This window comes from Syngnathus leptorhynchus, chromosome 5, assembly GCF_054491065.1.
Source record: "Syngnathus leptorhynchus isolate UIUO chromosome 5, UIUO_Slep, whole genome shotgun sequence".
Taxonomy (NCBI): domain Eukaryota; kingdom Metazoa; phylum Chordata; class Actinopteri; order Syngnathiformes; family Syngnathidae; genus Syngnathus; species Syngnathus leptorhynchus.
The window spans coordinates 15684717-15706551 of record NC_141199.1 but is presented as its reverse complement, the minus strand read 5'-3'; the positions used below and the strand labels follow the sequence as shown (position 1 = coordinate 15706551).

The following is a 21835-nucleotide window of genomic DNA, read 5'->3' as shown; positions in this document are numbered from 1 at the left end:
CGTGTATTTCAGGAAGAAACTAAACTGCACGTTAAAGGTAAATATTGTACAGACATACAATTTTCCCCAAAAATGGTAAAGAAGTTAAATACAACTGAATTTTACTTGGCCTGCAAATCACTTGTGTACCACTAGGGGGAGCCCATCTGGCATTGTCAGTGCTGCTACCACACTGACTCATTCAATCTATTAACCGATTTCTATTTATTTATTTGAAAGTTTAGCGACGCCAGTCACAACCGCAGCACCCGGTACGTGACATTTTGCAGACTCAGCCCGCCCCACGCCCACAAACTGAATCGGCGATTCATGACACTCACGCAGGCTGGTTACGTTTTGGCGGGCAGGCGTCCCACGGCGCGAGCCAATGCGTGTCACAAGTGGAAACATTTAGACACTCGAGCGTGTCCCGAGGTGAGATGCCGGAGAAGCTCTCGCTCATAAAAGGCAGCGGGAAACGCAGCCTGCAAAGGAAGTGAGCCAGGCGGACGAGCGTGACACACACATAGAAGGACCTCACACGTTTATTTCGCCGTGGAACACTTTTTTTTTTTTTTTTTTTTCAAGGAATAGGTCAGCAGGCGACTCGGGTTAAAAAGGTGAAAATGACCCCGGTGGGAACTCCTGCTGATCCTCGCCGTTAAATACCAACATAATATAGACGACAGATGGCTTGGTGTTGATTAATATCAGCAGTTCTCACAAGGTTAAAGACAATTCTTTCATTTTATCCGTTTGCTTTTTTGGAGCCACGGCCATGCCAATAAACAATCAGCGCATTAAGTGGCGTGCAAATGGAATCAATTCATCCGGCTTTGTGCAGATGAGTGCAGAAAAGCAGGCATGAAGAGGCCGCTCTCGCTGTTTGGAGTGGCTAATTAGGAGCCCATTACGGGCATCGCAGCGTGGCGCTACCCCGATTGTTTATTAGCGGGATTTTGCCGAGGTAAAGGAGGAGGAGTGGGGGGGGGGACAGAAAAGGGGGCTAATAGTCGTAATAAATGAATAAATGGGTACCCAGTACACACACGTACCTCGCGCAGCGTGAGTGCATGCCAGCGAGGCTCTTGTTAAAAAAAAAAAAGTGAGGGAGGGGGGGGTGAAATGTGCCGACCAGCTCGGTGCGCGCGCTTCTTGGCTCGGTCCTCGTAACGACTGTCTTGTTAAATGGCTAAGTGGCTGGGAGCGGGGACCACCGGGCAAGGTGAGCTGTCGCTGGCAGGCCGCCGCCGCCGCCCGGGGGCCGAGTGCCGCACACACACATACACACACGCAGGATGTGATGGCGGGTCACCCAGCATGATGAGTCTTGAATAAAGCTGATGATGCATACATCGGAATTCAAAGCTTGGGATTCAGACGGCATCGTTCGGTTTCAGGTGATCGATTTTAAATGTCTGATTTCCAGCCACTAACGAGCCAATTGTGATTCAGGTTTCGGATTTTCACGTCGGAAAATCGGCAGAAATTAAAATGAAGGGGCTACAGAAATCGGAAAAATTGTCATTCTGAGGATTTGGACGATTGATAGTTTATTGAAATAATTATTCATGATTTAGTAAAAAAAAAAAAAAAATCTGTTAATTATATCACCTCAAACGAACAGCTTCTATTTTTACAAATACAAACGTGTGTTTTAGTTTGTCTTTTGAATATTTCAACAATTCAATTGGAGAGCGAGTTAGCATTCGAAGCTATCGCGAGGCTTCGGTGACGCTCGGCAAACTTCTCATTTCAAAACTCATCTGTGGGATCTAAGGCACGGAGCCAACCGGCGATTCGGCATCCTCGTCACATCCTGCACGCACTCGTTCATCGCGATGATCTGCCTTGCACATAAACAAAGATAAGAGCGGCTCGTAGAGGCCGCAGTCGCGTGGCAACGCGCGTGTGTGTGTGTGTTGCGTTTATGTAATGCCAGTCGCGGGGCAGAGTTTCCGCTATCAGCAGCTCAGCAGAGGTTTTGCGGGTCGCCGCCACTGTCACAGAGGTGTTAAAATCCTTGCCGACTTCCTGACACCAGCCCCCCCCCCCTCCCCCCCATCTGACAATGTAATCACAGCTAAAGAACGTGCTAACGCCCCTGACAAGCTGACAAAGACTTTGGCAAAGGCGCTGTGGTAGCAATCGCGTCGTCTCTCGCATTTTTAAGTAGGCAACGGTGGCTTTTTGTGTGTGTGTGTGTGTGTGTGTGTGTGTGTGTGTGTGTGTGTGTGTGTGTGTGTGTGTGTGTGTGTGTGTGTGTGTGCGTGTGTGTGTGTGGGATTCACCCTGTGAAGGCGACACGACGCTCAGCGTTTGACGAATCTAGTATAACCCCTCGGATTGAGTATCGTCAGTACGGCAGTATTTCAGTTCGGCCGAATCTCAGGTGTGCGCAAATCTCGACTTTTATCTCTCTCTCGAGATTGACTTGTTGCCGCCGTCATATTTTTAAAGTGGAAAGCTGACTGCCCCAAAGCGAAGCGAGTAGCGCGTGATTGAATAGTTACGATCAATTCAAAGCCGTAAAGCGGATTTAGAATTGAGTCATACAGTGTGACTCACATTTTTCTCTTTTTAAATACGTTTTTTTTTTTTTTTTTTTTAACAACCAGGCTGAAAATAGCTATTGCCAGGCAGCGTTCTACGTTTGTTCTTTGGCTTTGAGCTGAGGTGAATTCCTCGACGCTACGACCACGTCGGCTCGAACGCGCGATGGAGTCACCGAGTGCTTTTGTGTTGATATCAGAAGCGAAGGCGCAGCCACCTTTCTTCTCCCTTTATGGGCATGTTTGGCTAATCTCGCTACCGTGCGCTGACCGGCCTAAGTCGAAACAGGTGTTGAGCTTCGCAATGGTGTGCGAGCGCCTCGGGATCAAACGCCCCGATGCTGTTTTCTTTGTGGATTCTTCCGCGCCGTCGTATGAGTTAAGAGTCATCGAGCCTGTTTTGATACGGAGGTCATTTTATATTCAAAGGCGCTATTTGGCCCCCCCCCCAAAAAAAACAAGCATAAATTAGCAGGCGGGAAGATGTACAACATGTCACTGCGGAGATCCTAAATGAAAATGTTTTGAACTTTAAAGTTAAATACAACTGAACTGTATTTGGGCAATGATTTTTTTTCCTCCCGAATATTTTTCAATTTTATACCGATTTTTACCGATTTACAAAACATATCCAACACTCTGTCCTTTGTCAATTGCAACACGTCCGTCCGTGTTCTCAAGTCTCGATGATTTTTGTTTCTCCCGATTATTTTTCGATTTTTGCCGATTTACGAAACATGTCCAACAGTCTGTCCTTTGCCAACTGCATCCCCTCCTTGTTTTTAAGTCTCTGTTCACTCTCACTCAAGCTCTAGTCACGCCCGTGATTTACCGTCACATGCTCCATGTATGCATCCATGTGGCGGCGGCCACATCAAACAAGGCTTCGCCTATAGCCGTTCCAATGGGGGGGGGGTGTAAATACAAGTAAAGTCAGATGCATCTGGCCCGATGCGCAGACGTCAGGTTTCTGTTAGGTTTAAACATGATCAGACATTAAATCACATGCTGGAACAAAGAGGAGAAGACAACCAGGATGAGTTTACTCGCGAGGAGAACGATAGAGAAAGGAAGCTCAGTTACAATCTCCACCAGTTCTGAGTTCCTCCCCCACGTGCTCCTCCTTTTAATGTCTTGGATGCCCTGGCTACAGAGGCGTTGCTACACTAAAGGGAGGGGAGATAGTGGCTGTAGCAACGCTGATTAGCTAAGGACTGTAGTGTAGTGTGAATTGATCTTCTCGACCCCCACATTGGGACTGTAGAGTCTGCTTTCTTCCCCCAACCAGTTGTCCTCTCCACAGGTGGCCGACTCCTCCTCGACTGTGATCAGATAACTTGAAGCACTTTGAATCTTGCTTACCTGTGAAACAATGCAACTAAACCCTTGCTAAGTTTAACTTCTTAGTAAACTAACACAACACATAATAATAATAATAATAATATCTAACCTTACTTAAACCTTTCAACACATATTAAGTAAATGTAAGGTAACTGATATACAGTTCCTTAAACGAACATTGAGCAAATATGGGATAACTTTAATGTGACTTCTCCAAACTGTATATAACCAATTTTGATCATCTACAATCTATGAATCAAAGCTACAGTTAACTAAAAGGAATAAAGTCCCTTTAAACTGACAAAGAACATTTCGCCTATGCAAAGAAGCTCTGCTCATTGTCATTGAAGACTTCTTACAAAACAAACACAAAAGTAACATAAGGACAGGAAGGAAACATAAGGCTGACGGGGATCAAAAGACATTCCTTGAACCAAATAGAAAGCATTTAGTTTAAAGGAGAGTCGTAAACTCATAAAGATAAGGCCTCCTGGTCTGGCAGGCCAAGGCTTCCCCCGAGATTATTCCAACAGTTTCCAAGTACGTGTCTGGGGAGGAGATCTGGTCGGCTTGGAAGCAGTAGAAACGGACGTCACGTTGGAAATTTATACAGCGCGGTTCAGGGAGCAGCGGCTGTAAATTGACAAGCGATGCTCGTGAGCAGCATTAGCCGTCTGTTTCCCTTTGTCTAATCTTCTATCTTCGCTCGCTCATCTCTTCTTCTTCTCGCAAGCGTTGTTATGTCTTACATCTGCGCTCGCCCGCAGCGCTTTTGTTAACGGGTGAGAGATACAAAAACAAGGAGGGGGAGGCGGGGGGGCAGCTCGGTGCAGGAATGACGGGAGGAAATGATTTGCCTCTTTTGGCTCCTCGATGTGAATCAGAGGCAGAAGAAGTGTTCATCTTGCTCGGAAAGCTTCGTTGTGGCGAAAAGTGGCTCAATCGCTAAAGAAAAATAGCGGCAAATATACACGGAGGGGAAAAGCTAAATTTTCACAACGTTAAGTTGGCCAGTCAATATCAAGAGTGTTTCAAATAAATGTCATTTATCTGACAGCTGGTAAAAGTAAAAAGTATCTTAAATATATTGAACGAATTGTAACTATAAAAAAAAAAGAAAAAAAAAAGCCTCCCTAAAAAAGTTGTCAAATAAATATCAGTTAAAATAAGTCAAGGTGAGAATAAGTCTAGGCTTGATTTTAATTAGGTGGATTTGTTTTTTTTATTTAAATGTTGTTAATAAACCCTATTGGTAAAAAATAAAAACAATATTACACATTACAAAATCCATCCATCCATTTTCTGAAAAACTATGTTGTGTAATGGAAAATGTGGAATTAAAAATAAATGGAATAAGTATGAGGGCAAACTCATTGGTGAAGAAAAAAAAGCATTGAAAATATATTTTTTTCACTACAATAAAAAATTAACATGTCAATCTGTTGAAAAAGCATTTTTAACGAGCACAAAAAAAATGTATGTTATCCATCTATAAAATGTATAATAGCTGAATTTCCTACAACCATCGGGCAAAACAACATGTCAGCATGGAGGATCCACGTCTGGCTCTGATCGAATCATTCGACTGTATAAATGTCTCTAATGGCGACGCGCTTCTCAATAATGCACAAGCGTCACATCGCGTTTGAACCGCTCGTGTCCGGAGAGACGGGCGCAAATGTGGCAGCGGCCCCCACGGGACCTTGCGGAAAAGCTGCCGTCACCACCGGCCACTTGCAATAATTCATGACTCCGCTGCATCCGAGGTTCTGTTTTCAAGTTGAAGCACTGAGATTTTCCACTCACCGCCATTTTTTTTTAGCATTGGGAACATTTGATTGACATGCTGAGTCATTTGCGTACGTGCATGCAAAATGTACATGTGATCGAAAAGTGGTTTGATAAAATAGATTTCGGTAATGTAAAAAAAAAAAAAATAATTGTGCCGAATGAAGACTCTTTCGGATCTTCTCAGGCACCGCCCCGACCAACCACTCGCCCCTCCCCTCCTCTCATTAACCTCACCTCTGATTGCCCCCAGGACTCCCGCGCGCTAATTAGAGGTAGAGGGGGGGGAAGATGTCTACAACGCAAACACACACACACACACGCACTCGACTTGCTTAACAGAAAGTCTGCCGTGCGGCCCCGAGGCGAGAGAACGAAAAGGCCCGTCTGCTCTCGCGTCTCATCCGGATCCAGTAAGGTGACAGACAGCGCGCTTGATTCCTTTGTCAAATGTCAGCCATTCGCCACGTTAAAAAAAAAAATAATTCCCGCAATTAAGTTTGCTCGGACGTGTGAAAATAGATTTTATTTTAATCATCAAGAGTTCGAGTGATTTTTTTTCTTCCCTCCCGACATAAGAACCTTCAACTTCCCAGTTGTGAGGCACAAGTGCTAACCACTACCCCACCGCGTTACCGGGCCCTGAAGCTCCTAAAAGAACACCTCGAGTTATTTCTAAACAAACCCTTTTTTTTTCCTCGATCTATTTTCCACATTGTCAACAACAAGACCTTAGCGACCCCGACATGTTGTGCCACTTGTACAGCAAATCGCCATTTGTACCTGGACGGGGGAGCCTGCGAGTGATGAGGGAAACAAGGGTGGGGGGGGCAGAATAGGTGCAGGCGGGGGGGCGAGGATGTGGTTGAGCATAAGAGGGAGTATTTAAGAGCACTTGAGTGCCAGCGTGGATGTAGTCCCTCGTCCCCGCGGATGCCGGCGGGCCCCTCGGCGCCGTGGCATGATTTTTCACTTTAGCTAGCGCCACTCGCTCCTTTCCTCGTCCCCTCTCTGCATGCTTCAACGATTCCGCTACTCCCCTTTTTTTTTTATTCAGTTTGAGAGTGTATGAGGGGGCCACACACACACACAATTTGACCCATTTGCCCCCCTGCTACGGCTAGTAAATAATTCCATTGTGTGGGCCATTAGCGAGTATCGCTGGGTTAAGAGGGGGCCGGCTGTAGAAGCAGTCGGATGGGCGATTAGACAATAAGGAGATGAAATGGCCGCTATTGTTTGCTTCGAGTCAACATGTCGAGTCAATTTTATTTATACAGCCCTTAATCACAAACATGATCCCGCGTGGCTAATATAGCGTCTATATTTCACCTTCTTTCATTCGGCGCGCACAAAGCCAGATGGTGACGATGGCCAGATCTGTTTGCAATCTCCTCGGAATATTTACCTTGGATTATAAGAAAATATAGAGAGGTCCGCGAATCACTGAACGGATTATATTCCGCGTTAGAGGGCTTCTCTGTGCGCCGGTGAGTTTGTGTCCAACACTGGACTGCAGCCCGGCTAGGCTCCAATCGTGCCGGCGCATGAGAATGTCGGTATATAGTTTAGCAATGAGGCAACTGTACACAGTGTGTGTGTGTGTGTGTGTGTGTGTGTGTGTGTGTGTGTGCGTGTGTGTGTGTATGCCGCACGGACATGTGGACACACTAACTGGCCGCTGGGGCCTGTAGTTGAGCCACTGTCAGAGGGATCCTTGTATTTTTCCACAGGCATGTCAGAGGATTACACAGTCCCTCTGCTGTTTCACTCACCTCTCATACACACACAAATGCACACATGCGTACACACACACAAGCATCAAAGAAGTGAACACACACACACACGTGCCTGCAGGGATGGCCGGTGGCAAGCGTGGCCTTTGCATGTTCATAAGACGCCATATTTTCTATGCTGGCTGCTTGCAGCACGGTACAAGCTTGCAGTGCAGGAAAAAAAAAAAAAAAGTAGGAGTAGTAATGGAAGATATGTTTGTATTTTTGTGACTTTTAATTTAGACGCAAGCTGGGAGCGTGAATGAATGAATTCATGTGCTTGGAATTCAAAATAATTTCTCATCATCAATGATGGCAATAAAATGGCTCTTCTGATAATGTAACATTTGATCATGTTTATACAGATTTATAATAATTTGTAATATTTCATTTTTTACCAGACAAGTGTAAAAAGTGGAAAACTGTCAACACTAAAAACAAACCACATTTTTTAAATTGAATTTTAAATATAATATTCAACTTGAAAGACTTTACAACTTTCATACCGCCACAAATTTGACCACTTACCGTTTGTTGTTTTTCTTCTCCGCCTTCCCCCTCCTGTTGGCCAAACAACAAAAATCAATTAGCAAACACCAAACCAGGTACGAGCCATTTAAGATCTCTCACCTGCCCCCTCGATCAATACGGCGCTAACGCCTCGTTTTATTCGCCCCTAATCGTTCTCTTAATGTTATCTCTCCCGATCGCTTCTTTTTTTTTTCTCCCTGGACCAAATTTCCCAGAGCTTCTTAGAAATTCCCAGAAGCCCCCCCTCCCTTCCTCCCTCCCCCCGGTCGTACCTCTAAGCCACAGGCAGACACCCTGTTAGAGGCGATTACTATCACACGGGCCGGTCCAATCCGCCCGGCCTTTCCGTTCTAACAAGATGCAGACATTAGCGAATCCATACTTATTGCGTTTAGGATGATATAGCGAGACGTATTAGCGTGACATATTAAGCCGGCAACAAGTTCACAAGGTGAGACGCTACGCTGACACGGCATTGACTGGAAGGCCTCGCGGGACCTGGCGCTAGGCTAGCGCCGCTAGCCGCCGTTGAATACGCCTGTATTGGATTTCTGTGATGGCTGTTTAGCTTGTAGCGCTACAAAAGGGCAGACAGGGCTACTTGGTGGGCTGACAGGAACCCTGAAGACCGCAAGGATACTGAGGATCAATAGCAATACGCTGCACAGCACCAAGGCTAGACGCAAACAAGGGAAGATAGCGTTACACACACACGGAAGCCAAAAGATGCCTCGAGAGTCGTCATTGGACGCAAATGTGTCAGTGAGGTGATTGGTGGTTTGCGTTGCTAGCTTAACAAACCTATTTTGCTTTGTTCTGTGTTTCATACATGAGGATTTATTTGAAATATACTTATTTTGGTGAGGTCACATAGTCCTTTTGGAATAGTTTACTTTGATACGGATTGTGACCTTTGCACTCAAATATTCTGTGTGTAAAAAATAAAACAAATGCTAAAACTAATAAACAACGAGTTCCGAAAAAAATAAAGCAGCTCTGAAAACTAATTATGACTCATGTAATTTACGAGTTAAAGCGAAATAAAAACGAAAAATCCCAAACTATTCGAACCCGGGTGGCCAAAAAGTGCTGCCAATACTAACTGACAGGTAAACTGGCCAAACAGTATGACTGCACAAACTGTGACTGGAAAAACAACTTTTTAAATAGAAACAGCAGAAATCTACGCCACGGGACAGGGGATGAACGCATGCCGACTGAGTGCTTCCATTTCATTTTGAAGGAATTAGAAGCCTTTCGAGATAAACTTCACACTGGCCCCTTTGTTGGAAGCCGTCAAAACGCGCTGATGTTGGAGCTGAGCCGTCAGTTTCTGGTGACTTTGAAGACCCGCCCACTCTGATGAACCGGCCTGCCACTCGGTTGCCACCGCGTACGCCGCCGTAACCGACTGGCCTAAAAAACACGGCAGACGGTTTAAAAAAAAAGCATATAAATCCAAATCCCTCTTCAAATGAATGATGATAGATGAATATTTGTGGGCCGCAAAGGGAGAGTGAAAGAAGAGGGGGGGGGGGCAATAGGGAGGGGATGCTGAGTTTAGTGGACCGTGAGGAACAATGAACATCTCAAAAGGAGAAGTGGAGTGAAATAGATTGAGTGTGCTGAGGGCCAGATGTGCAGCGGATGGATCAAACATCTGCCGGCTCGGCGCTCTCGACTGACCCCCGTGGTTCGAACCACGTTACGTATACCGGGGGTTCTCAAACTTTTTTTTTAAGTCCGGTGTTGAATTTGAAATGTTCAAAGTGCATAAATGTGACCAAAGGTTCAGTACCAAACAATGAAGTACACTTCAGTTGTATTTAACTTTGAAGTTGCGTTTTGTGAATATGCTATGACATCATTCATTGAGCTGATACCGTCCGCATTCCTCGGCTTTGATAATTGTACTATCGGAATCAGAATCAATTCCTCTGCGGGGATAACTTTACACACGCAGACGCGAGTCCAATCCACGTGTTTTTGCCGTGACGCCGTCTCCGTTGTGTACATTTTGATGGTCCACAGCTTTTCTCGCCGTGTAAGTTACCGTACAGGACGTAGCGCCAGATGGTACGGCTGTTTATTTTTGCAGCTAGTAATCACCGTATTGGGAACACGCGACGAGAGAGAGAGAGACCCGAGCGCCGCTTCCTGCCGCGGTGGTACAATGGCATGAAACACGCCGACAGTACCGGTCGGCTCCGGCCACGGGGGTTGATGTATTCCAGCACGCCGTGTACGTTACGCCGCCTCCGCCCTCCCGAGATGGATGATCCGAGCTGCGTGCCAGGCAGACTTTTTAAAAACAGAGTTGGTCATTAGAGAAGCTAACATCTCCATCTGATAAGAATCACGTTACAATAATTTTTTTTTTTTTTAAAGACACCCAGAGAAAGAAAGTCTATTTTGAATATTGACCCCTACGCTTGGAGTAGTCCTGCTATTGACCAATTCCTTTGGATTGTTTTCCTATCTGTAAACCAAACAGGATTTCCGATTAACAATTTACACCAACATTCGACAAGGCCGACGTCTTGTTAATGTGACAGACACGGGCTCCTTTGGGGCACCGCGACCCCCTTGTGGCCCTTTTGCATGTGAGCCGGCCGGGGTGTGAAATACGGGAGGGGGAGGGGGGGGGGATGAGTAGCACAGAGAAAGAGAGAGAGAGGCTCCAGTTAATGGTCTTGCATCTTCCTGGCAGCATGTCAATAACGGCTCTGATCACATTAAGTAAAGAGTCCATTAGCTTATTCTCTTTGCTTCTCCGATGCTTTCCACAGAAGAACTCTAAATGTATCAGGGTTTTACTTCGGAGGGCCCCGGTTCTGTCCTTTAGATGCGAAAGTAGCTTTTTAGGGACAAATAAGAAAGTGATGCACTGCTAGTCATCAAAGAGTGATGAGGAAACATAATAAAGCACTGCTAATATATCTAAAAACGGGACAATGATTTTGGAAAAAAAGCGGAAATGTAATCCCAAAAAAATTCAGAATCCCAATCGGATCGTTTTTGAAGGTCCCGAATACGAGACAACTTTTAGCTTGGGGTGAGTAAGCTTCATGTCACGATTAACATTTAGACAAAGTCATTTGTATGAGGACTAACATCAGAGCCAAATATCTCGTGCAGAAGTCACGGAAACCGACGAATAAAAAAAAAAAAATGAAATCAGAACAAAGGAGATATGATCCCAGAGTAGTGGGGGGAGAAAAACAGGTTGTCAGCCACCATTTCTTAGCCGCCTCGTTGCCCCCCCGCCCCGCAGGCTCGGCGGCCCCCACATCTGTCTCGCAGACCGCCGCGACAGACCTGGCCGGAATCCGGCACATCACACGGATCATCCTCAATTATATGGCAACCATCAGGCTGCTCCCATCATTCCACCTCTCTTATTCTCTGAGGCGTTCCCCCTGGCTCCACGCGAGGTCCACTGAGTTTTGTCTAGGGTGAGCAGCTGGTCGAGGCGGACTAACACGGCTTTGTGAAAAGAGCCAATCAATAGTTGAGAGCAGACACCGCTCCCATTGGAAGTTGCCGGCAGAGCTTCGGCAGAGGTTCTGAACTCTGAGGGATTGCTCTGTTCTTGCTGCACACCGGGGCCCTTAAATGGCTTCCATGTGCTGTCCATCTGCATCCACGCTGGGCTGTGTCCAAACGACTGTCCTTTCCACTTTTTAAAGATGGCTCGAGAACAAAAAAATATATATAAAAAAAAAAAAAAAATGAGGCGGGGGGGTCAGAGGGGTTAGATGAATCAGGGGTTAGGAAATCTTTGTATTTTTTCTCCCCATCCCCCACCCCCCCTTCTCAAATGACAGATTTACTCTCCGTTGCAGATATTGAAAAAAGACAACTCAGTGGGAGCGTAGACGGGGGGAAAAAAAGTTTACCTGAGGCCACCTGGATAATGGGAAAGGATAGAGCGTGACTTATCCTTCAGTGGTGAAATCTACCCCTCCTTTTCTTCACAGTCTGCAACTGGACAATAAATCTTCCTTGAGTCGATTGGTGTGCCTTTAGCACCTTAACAACTAACACACAGCCATGAATTTTTAACCACAGCCATGAGTTAAATCAGGTTGAACGGAGAGGCCCCGCCGTCGCTGGGTGTCAGCGAGCATTGAAATCGCCCCGTGGCTTCTTTTCATCCAGTCCGGTAGCCTCGGACTCAGCGCCATGAAAACTACCGCCATCATTTTTATACCGAGCGGAACGATCCGGCTCGGTATCGTCTCAGAAAATAGAGAATCGTTTCTCGAGCGTGTTTGCTATCATGTTCATCCAGAAAACGGCCATTGATCCCACGAAAGAATCTTTGATAGGGGACAAAACTTTTCTCTTTGTGAAACGGAAATACATCTGGAAAGGACTAAAGCCATTTTTTGGCAGCAGTGGAAGAAAAAGGACAAAGAGCACAATGTAGTTGCACAGCAGCTTCCATTCAAGGTAGACGCCGAGGTCAAAAGCTTCTGATGTTGCGTGGCTTCAAGCAGCTATTTAGCATGATCACACGGTGCAAATTTTAACCTCTCTGATTCTTACAAATGTCCTCCACCCATGTCTGGACACAGCTAGTGATTTCCCAGCGGTCCATCACAGAGGAAGAACCAGAGCTTCTTGCTCGCCGCTCACCTCTGACCCGCAACGAGGGAACCAATGGGGGAACGTTTGGCGTCTTGGGAGCTCTTGGCCTCTGATGTGATGGCTCCAGGCAGTGAGCTTTATGCGAAACCATCCCCCGTGGCACCTCGCTCGCCACTCGATCCTCCATTATTCATACGGCCCCGAGACGGGGCGGGGAGAGAGCCGGACGGGAATATGGAAACAGGGAAGAGGCAAGGTTCAAGACCTTCTCAGATCACAAGGAACTTCTGCTTAACCTTCCTTGAAGTGACGAACACAGGGATAGAGCAATGTTTTTTTTTTTTTTAAGAAACTGGATCTGAGAGCAGGGCTGGAAATCGATGTGGCTTCCCTCGGGGCTGGATGGAGATCGCATCCAGTGCAAGGTGATTGGTGAATCAATGCGGTTCCCATGCTTCGCTTTGCCATTGTGAGAACGCCGCGTCCCTAACGTGATCAGTCCAACCGCCCTCGTGGTTGGAACTGTGCTGTCATCCCGAGTCCGCTGGCTCTTTAACATAATGAGATTCTTTGTATTCCTGCTCGTACCATCGAGACTACCCAAACGTGTTCAGAATTCCAAGTATCTTTCTCGGGTGTCGTAAAAATCGTTGAAGACCACAAGTCCCGCGTTCGAGAAGCCAAGTCAAGAGTTGATCGCCTTGTACAGTTTGGACAAGAAAAACGGATATTTGTTTCGTCCAGGTAATTTGATTCTCGTTTGGCCTGTCGGGTAAACGTTATCAGTTCATACGACAAAACTTGCTTAGCCGTAGTGACCGAGCCTTGTGGTGTAATCTGACGAAGCCTACTCAGATGACAACCGAAACGTCCTCTAAAATCAGACCAGTTGCGATCGATTCGACCCCCCCCCCCAGAGTATGAATTAGACCTCAAATATAAACGCTACCAAAACATGTCAGATGTATTGAAAAATACAAATCGGAACAATCCGTGATCCGATCTGTTACGACGATACCATTTCTTCTGGCAAAAGTCTCGGCGGTTAATGGCCGATCACAGAATCCGATGAGTAATTACTTCTGGCGTATGCGTATAATATTGTTAATCCCTTCACACTTGGCAACCTAACATCGCCGCACACCGAGGATCTTAACACAGCTCGACGCCCGCCGCCGCTAATTGCACGAGCGGCCTGATTTGTTTTAACTGACAGTTGCGCCTCGGTCCATGACAAGGCCATCATTTGCTCATCGTCGTCGTCAGCGATTTGCAAGGTGAACAAGAGCGAACCCCCCCCCCCCCCCCCCGCCACTAAACACCATTCAGCCCCAACCTCGTAACGAAGACAGCCACGAATTAAGAATGCTCCGCAGAATGTCGAGAAAGATTAATAAATACAGCCGTCGCTAGATTAATTCTAAGCGACATGGAGGCTGGCAGATAAAATAAACTAACAGCGGCGGGCCGTCTAGACGATAAAGCGGGGTACCCCCCGTCGTCTTGGCCGTCGTAATTATTTGCTAATAGTCATTAACCTGGCAAACAGCGGTTTAGCCGCATTGTTCAATAGGACTCTGGGACGCGTAATGACAGACTAATATGTCATAGCGCTCGGGGACATGGGGGAAGGTCGGACGATTGATGAGATTTTACTGGTGGAGAGGTGGGGCATGCCTGGAAAGGAGAAGGAAAGGAAGAGGGCCACATTAAGCTAATTGGGAGATGAGTGCCTATTTGTAAAAAGTGCTTCTAATGGCAGTTTTGTTGCAAAGCCAAAGCAAGGAAGTGGACTTGACTGAGTGGCTTCAGGCCTGGATTTTTCCACAGTAGGCTCAGGACACATTTTATTTTGTTTACTAACTGTGTCACAGCAATTAGGATTATCATTAAGGAAAAGGTTTTTGTATATAAAAAATGAAAAGGATGGAGCCTTAGAGTGAGTGAGTTTCTTGTCGAGTTTGTCTCATAGCAACAAATGAGGGTTTAATTTTGAAATGTTTTTTTTTTTTTTTTTTTAATACGTACCTGCAGATAGACTATTTTAAGCAACGACATGCACACACAGGTCAGTGTTATTCGGTTCACTCTTCTATTCAAGACAATTTCACATTTTATACTCATTATCTTCACTCTTGACTCCTCTTGTTTGAACTAAAACAAAACTAACTCTTGGATTGAAAAAAAAAAAAAAGGGATTGAAAAGATAATGCAGCCTATTTATTTCGTTTCAATTAAATCCAATAGAAGCCCCTTATGCCCAGATGGCCATGCAGTTTGAAATAATAGTGGCTTGGGCTGGAATTTAAAGTCATACCTCCGGGCAAAAACTGGAGTGCACACAGAATGAAAGTGTAAAATGTTTTTTAATGTATATTTAACAACAAATCCCCTTGTGACTATTGATGTTTGGTCTCAGAAGAATCCGCTTCTCTCCAATATCTGAGGGCATAAAAATCAAACCCCTCACACTTATTTTTTTTTTTTTCTTCCTCAGTGTCTCTTTCGCTTTCTCTCTTTAAACATTTATCTTCTGTTTCTCCTTACAGGCCCCTTTGTGCTTTGTGATGTTTTTTTTTTTTTTCCATCTTTTGGTGCGCCGTGGTCGCCATTTATCTTTCATAGATGCCAGCAGCTAGGAACGCGGGAAATGTTTTCATATCAATGTGACTAATTGTCGTAAGCTTGTGTTTATTCCCTTGAAGTCGCTTGTGCCTGCTCTCAGAGGAGGCTTTGTGTGCATCTTTTTTTTAATCAGTCGGGCATTAGTTGTTAAACTGTTACAGAGCGTAGATAAGAATTTGACTCGCTATTGCTGAGGCTTGGTGGGCATTTTTTATTCCTGCGCAATTTGTTTGACAATGAGAAAGCTTGATATCTCCCATCTAGGGATGGGATCTTCAATTTAGAATATTATCCAAGTCCCACTGGAGAAATTCAAGCCTTTCCCAAGCATTTCAGAAGATAAATGCACCGTTTGGAAATGTCAAACATGAGCACATTTGTCAATTGGTATTTATGTCCCGTATTATAGCAAAGCTACTACGAACTCCCTTCGACCTTTGGTTCGCACGGTTTTGATGATCCCAAGGTGCGGTGTTGTATGAAGAAAGTCTGACATGAGAGTTCACAACCTTAACAAAAGAGTTCAGCGACAAACTACTAGTTGTACGAATCCAGGGTCATGTCGCCAACATAGGAACGGATTTCTTGTAACGCAAAGGAACCTTGGCAGAAATAGCAAAAAATAAATGCCGAAAGCAGAGAAAGCTGCTAGTTTCTGTCACTCCTGGGCTTTCCACCAACTGCCAACCTCTGCTCCATCTTATCTTTGACTAGAATATCAGGCTCAATCAATAATGCTTCTTTTTTTTTTCTTCTTCCTGGTGTCTCTTCTAGGATGCTGCGGGCAAGGTGCTGGATCGCTGGACCATCATGTCCCGGGAAGAGGAGATCATCACCCTGCAGCAATTTTTGCGCTTCGGTGAGACCAAATCCATCGTGGAGCTGATGGCCATTCAGGAGAAGGAAGGACAGGCAGTCACTGTTCCTTCCGCCAAGACCGACTCCGGGATTAGGACGTTCATTGAGAGCAACAACAGAACGCGCAGTCCGGGACTGCTTACGCATTTAGAGAACAGCAGCCCATCTAGCATTCACCATTTTGAGAATATCCCCAACAGCTTAGCCTTCCTTCTACCTTTCCAGTACATCAACCCCGTGTCCGCCCCTATGCTCGGCTTGCCCCCAAACGGGCTGCCGATGGAACAATCCGCTCTCCGGCTTCGGGAGCCTAGCTTGCCCAACCAAGTGGAACAGGTGGAGACGAGCGAGTCGGACATTTCCATGTCGCCCTTCCGTACCGGCCAGAGTCCGAGCCGCGGACCCCTCGGCTCCATGAACAACATCGAACCCAAGACGGAGTCGAGCAACAGGGCGTCGCCCATCTCGCCGTCTCCGTCCCTGCAGCAGGCTCAACAGCAGCTGAGCCAGCAGCAACGGGAGCAGGGTCAGCAGCAGTCCCAAAACCAGTCTCAGCAATCCAGCGCGCTGAGCGACCACCAGGGTCACCACCACTTTGTCAAGGAAGAGCAGTCCAAGTGCATCAGTCACACTCCGTTCTCCTCCAAATTGCACCGCATGCGGCGCATGGCCTCCACCCCTCGCAAAGGCCGAGTGTGCTGCAACTCTTGCGGCAAGACCTTCTACGACAAAGGCACACTTAAGATACACTACAACGCGGTGCACCTGAAGATCAAACACCGCTGTACGATCGAGGGTTGCAATATGGTCTTCAGCTCCCTGCGCAGCCGCAACCGTCACAGCGCCAACCCCAATCCGCGGCTGCACATGCCTATGCTGCGCAACAATCGCGACAAGGACCTCATCCGTTCCAACTCTAACTCTGGTACACCAGTCATCTCAAGTACCAAAAACGGTGGCTTCACACTTACCAGCCCTGGCAGGCCACCGCTGGGCTTCACCACTCCACCAGTAGATCCCATGCTTCAGTCCCCGCTGCAAAGCCCATTGGTGTTCCCCTCTCTTAAGTCTGTGCAGCCAGTTCAACCCGTGCCTCCGTTCTATCGTACGCTACTCTCCCAAGCGGACCTAGTTAGTCCACCGGTTTCACTGCAAACGAGTCCTATTTTGCCCACCACCACCAACAGCACCACACTGATGGACCAGCAACAGCAGATGCTGGCCGCGGCCATGGCTTCGCACAATAACATCCACGCGTCCGAGATGGGAGCCACGTCTCACGGCGTCAACACGTCCGGTGGCAATCAGGAGGCCACGACGGGGCCCGCTGACCCCATGCCCAAGAAAAAGCCTCGTAAATCCAGCATGCCCGTGAAGATTGAGAAGGAAGTGATCGACGTGGGGGATGTCTACGAAGACAAAGACGAGGATGACGATGATCATATCAACCACAATCACCACCACCACCATTCCACACCGCTCCTTTACAACACGCACATTAAAATGAACGGAAACTACAGCAACAACAACAACGGCGGCGGCGGCACGGGGAACCACAGCGGCGATAGCGGCCAGCAATCCCCTTCACAAGATGAGATGAGCCCCGGCATAACTCTGCGTGGCATGATGAGACAAAGCGAAGACGAATGCCGAGAGGGGGCCGGCAGCGACGGCAGGGGGGAGCTCCGAGGCTCCGGCGACCTACGCTGTATGGACAGCTACACCTCGGAGGACCAAGACCACGAAAGAGACTTTGAGAACGAGTCGGAAACCTCAGACTCCAAATTCTATTACCGGGACGACATGATGGATGTGGAGGAACAACAGAAACACTCAAAAAGCGACAAGGACCGCAACGACGATGGCCGCGAAGAAGGCCATTTGAGGAAAGAAATTGAAGGCAAGGATCACCTTCCGCCATCCCCTCACCAGGATTCCATTAAGGTCAAGGAAGAACTCAACGACCCAACTTACGACATGTTCTGCATGAGCCAGTACGGCCTCTACAACGGAGGCATGGCGGCGGCCGCCGCTGCCGCCGCCAGCATGGCCGCCCTTCACGGGAGCTTCATCTCCTCGATGGGCTACGGCGCCAGCCCGCCCAAGTTCCCCACTTCCCAATCGCCAGACGGAGACCCGTGCTCCAGTCCGGACCCCAAGATCTGCTACGTGTGCAAGAAGAGCTTCAAAAGCTCCTACAGCATGAAACTGCACTACAAGAACGTCCACCTCAAAGAGATGCACGTGTGCACTGTGGCTGGCTGCAACGCCGCCTTCCCTTCCCGGCGGAGTCGAGACAGGTCAGTTCTTGATCGTGACTTTCTTGTATCGTTACGAGTATGATCTAGAACAGTCTTTATCACGCAAAACTGCTGCATCAGAGCCGTAACAGAAGATCTGGCGCCAATAGAATCTTTGCATTCTATAACCGCAAAGACGAATGCATACTATGAAACAATCGTTGATTGAAACCCAAGATATTGCCAGCCTCCGTTATGGCTCTGTTGCTTCCTCTAAAGATGAAATCCTCGCATCCTGCCATTCAGCGACGTAACGTACGAACCGAATCGTGATCCACGAAAAGATGTTTTTCATTTCAAAAGTCTATTATATACACCTGCATATTATAGCGCCGGCTAGCTAGTCTCCAATGTAAATAAATGAATAAATAAGCTCAATTCCATGACATCTGCTCCCCGTCAAGTTCGGAAGAGGCAGATGTCAGCATGAATCACACACACAAAGTAACACTCCAGCCTCCAGCTGCAGTTTTGTTTACCTGCCCTCTCTCCTCCCGCCTTGTCGCAGAGGTGAAGGCGCGTGCATTAGCATTGACAGCTGTTAGTCAAACCGCTGCATTTATTAGCACGTCAGGGGGAAGGTGAACAGAGACCCCCGGGCTTGTTAACACGTAGCGGTCCCCCCCGCCCCGCCGCAGATCATACAGTACGTCCACGGTAGCAGCACGGGGGAGCACGGCCGGGCCACATCGATGGCGTGTGGAACGCGCGGCGCATCGTTGTTGCCACAGGCGAGTGCACACCCATGAATGGAATACAAAGCAGTATCTTTGGGGGGAATATAAGAGACTGACCTTTTGGGTGTTGACGTCAAGCTACTAGCATAGCTGCCATCGTCATATTTTAGCCATTTTTAACACTTTGCTATGGTGTACGTTTTTTTTTTTTTTTGGACTTAGAGACATTAACATCGTCTCCACAAAAAACAAGGCACTCTTTTTGGGCTCGAAAATTATTTTCTCATATAAATGAATGGACACGAATTAAAAACATGATGCTAAAGGCTCCTTTTGTTCACTGTGTGCTAATATGAAAAACTGTTTAAATCTACCAAATTTTTATACCTCTAAAATATGGCTTTACTATTCTCAGTGGGGAATAAATTCCTGAGAGCATATGGGACATATTATTCAAAAGACTTTTACAAGATGAGGAATATGCGGGGCTCTCGTGGTCTCCGTCCCTTGATAGCGCGCTAATGACATAATGCACGTCTGCGTGTAACGACGGCAATAAAACGCCAATGCGATGCGCTTGTTTTCATAAAACCCATTTAAGTCCAAAGAGATTAGGAAATGTTGACATAACAATGCCCGTTATTACTTTTAACGGAGATAAATCAGGTTCCATTCTTCTGGCCGCTAATTTTATTTACAGCCAATTGTGCGGCAATAACAGCTAATTGGCACTCGTTTCTGCCGCTTCGCCTCGGCAATTAATATAAAAGGTCCACTGGCCTGCGTGTTAGTCTTGCCGTTTAAAATCCTGCAATATGGAAGTGTTAGGCTACATCGTTAGCTTATTTCTAATGCAATGCAGTGTGAAACAAAGACGACCATTTGCGCTCGGATGACCGTATTTTTTTTTCCAATGAGTTAAAAAAGATTCCTTATTTACCGCGGGGAGTTGGAGGAGGACGGCGCGTGATTAAGTGCAGCAAAGCGTCATCATTATTAGACCCGTTAATGTAGACACCAGTTATTCATCTCATTTTAATTTAGCATATTTTTAGCCTTCGCTTAGGTACTTGAACCTGTTCTTTCCTCGCCGCATCGTGCCAACGGGCCGGTCCCTCGTCACGGCAACGGAGAGAGAGAGAGTGAAGGTTAATTATGTTGGAGAGCACACCCCGTCTTCGTCCCCCTCGTCCTCCCGCAAGTCCCCACACGGGATGCGAGGGGCCCTGTAAGCGCTCCTTCGCAGTCTGTTTGTTCTTCATCGCTCTCCCTTTTATGTTACTTATAGGGGGGGGGACGATTTGAATCGGAAAATTTCTTTGAAGAAAATGCCAAATCTAGACGACTGAGTTCATTCATATTGTAAAACGACAAGAAATTCATTGCATCATAGAAATTCATTAAAATCGCAACGAATCGAAACAAATGGAATCGTTCTCGAATCGTATTCCGCTTTATGTATCGAGTTACAAATCGTCTTATTGGAGAGATGCGCAACCTTATGATTTATTTTATAATAGTTCTCATTAAATAAAACTTGTGATGTACTGTGAGGATGTAAGAGAATGTACAAAGAAGTTGACATCATCCAGAGTGTTCTATTTCAGGGTCACACGCAAGACTTAAGTCGTAGCTCTTCATCATAGCTGGCACGGCGGGAAAAACCAGCAGAGGGAAACGATAAATAGCGTTAAAATCCACGTCCTCCCACTTGCGCCGAAACCTGAGAACAAAGCCCAAACGACAGCAAAGCGGCCAGTGTCGGACTCGCGCATGCCGACACAATCAAGATGAGCTTGAAAGATGATTAACGTCGAGGCGGGACAGGTGGAAATGTTTCTTCCTGCTTTCTTCGTTCTCTTCCTCCTCTGCATAGTCCAAAAAAAAAAAGCGAGAACATGACCGGGAGGAAGAGAGGCAAATTTGGAAGTGAGCTAATTAAAGTGATGGAGGGGGTGGGACATGTGGACAGAAAGTTTAAATCTGATAAATGAGGAGATTAGTGCACTGTGCACCTGCACCTGAATCCTCACTGGATTCTGATTTTTGGAAAGGAAAAAAAAAAATATTTTTTTTTTTTTATTTATCAGATTTTTTTTTCTGTAGCTCTGTGTGTGTAGTTTGAAATTTACTAATCTATTTATTTTTAGTATCGGGTCACATTTGGGGAAAGATGTGCTATGAGAATTAAGGTGACTTTCCTTTTGAAAATGTTTTTTAATTTTGAAAAATGAATCATTGTATTACTTTTTCATTTTTTTCCATCTAGAAAATATGTTGCCTTATGTTTGGGGTAAAACATTGTATTTTCCATTTCTTTATTTTCAACCAAAAACATTCTCGTAAAAATAGACAATTTACCAGTGTGGCCCTGATAATTACTGATGTGTTGATATAATTTTGGTGATTTTCTTTCAACATAATATGGTGACGTTTTGAAAGGGGCTACTGCAGACTCACTTTGAGCTTATTAGCAGTGAAGGTGTTGTTGTCTTTCAAACCCCAAAATAGGGCCCGCCTACCCGAGCATCATTAACAGCATCGTCATCTTTAACATTTAAAAGAAAATTTTTAAAAAATCCCAAGTTTGTGGCTTTTCCAACACCAAAGTAGGATCCACAGTGACGTCCCACTTGGTTCAAAAGGCCACCCGACTCATTTTGGCGCTAAGCTAAAACACGATAGCGGCCTTTTTATTTTGCTCCCGGTACAGTCGGCACAGTTCCACACTCTCACGGCATGCTGACGATGCTCGAGTGGACGGGCTCGCGCTTGCCCGGAAAAGGGTCCCTCAAATGAATGTATTTCTACCTCTT

The 21835-nt window shown here is 46.3% G+C and overlaps 2 protein-coding genes across 12 annotated transcripts in view; one reads left to right on the top strand and one right to left on the bottom strand.

Moving 5' to 3' along the window:
• Positions 1 to 21835, bottom strand: part of cntln (centlein, centrosomal protein) — a 226198-nt gene that overhangs the window by 141728 nt on the left and 62635 nt on the right. For all 9 annotated transcript variants that reach the window (XR_015065994.1, XM_085911193.1, XM_085911192.1 and 6 more), the window contains one exon: positions 7964 to 7996. Coding sequence is in view for 8 of the 9 variants with exons in the window: in XM_085911193.1 (XP_085767319.1) it covers positions 7964 to 7996 (33 nt within the window). In the remaining variant the exon portion in view is untranslated. The remainder of the gene's footprint in view (positions 1 to 7963; positions 7997 to 21835) is intronic.
• Positions 1 to 21835, top strand: part of bnc2 (basonuclin zinc finger protein 2) — a 106756-nt gene that overhangs the window by 80441 nt on the left and 4480 nt on the right. For all 3 annotated transcript variants that reach the window (XM_085911197.1, XM_085911198.1, XM_085911199.1), the window contains exon 5: positions 15959 to 18342. In XM_085911197.1, coding sequence (XP_085767323.1) covers positions 15959 to 18342 — 2384 coding nt within the window. The remainder of the gene's footprint in view (positions 1 to 15958; positions 18343 to 21835) is intronic.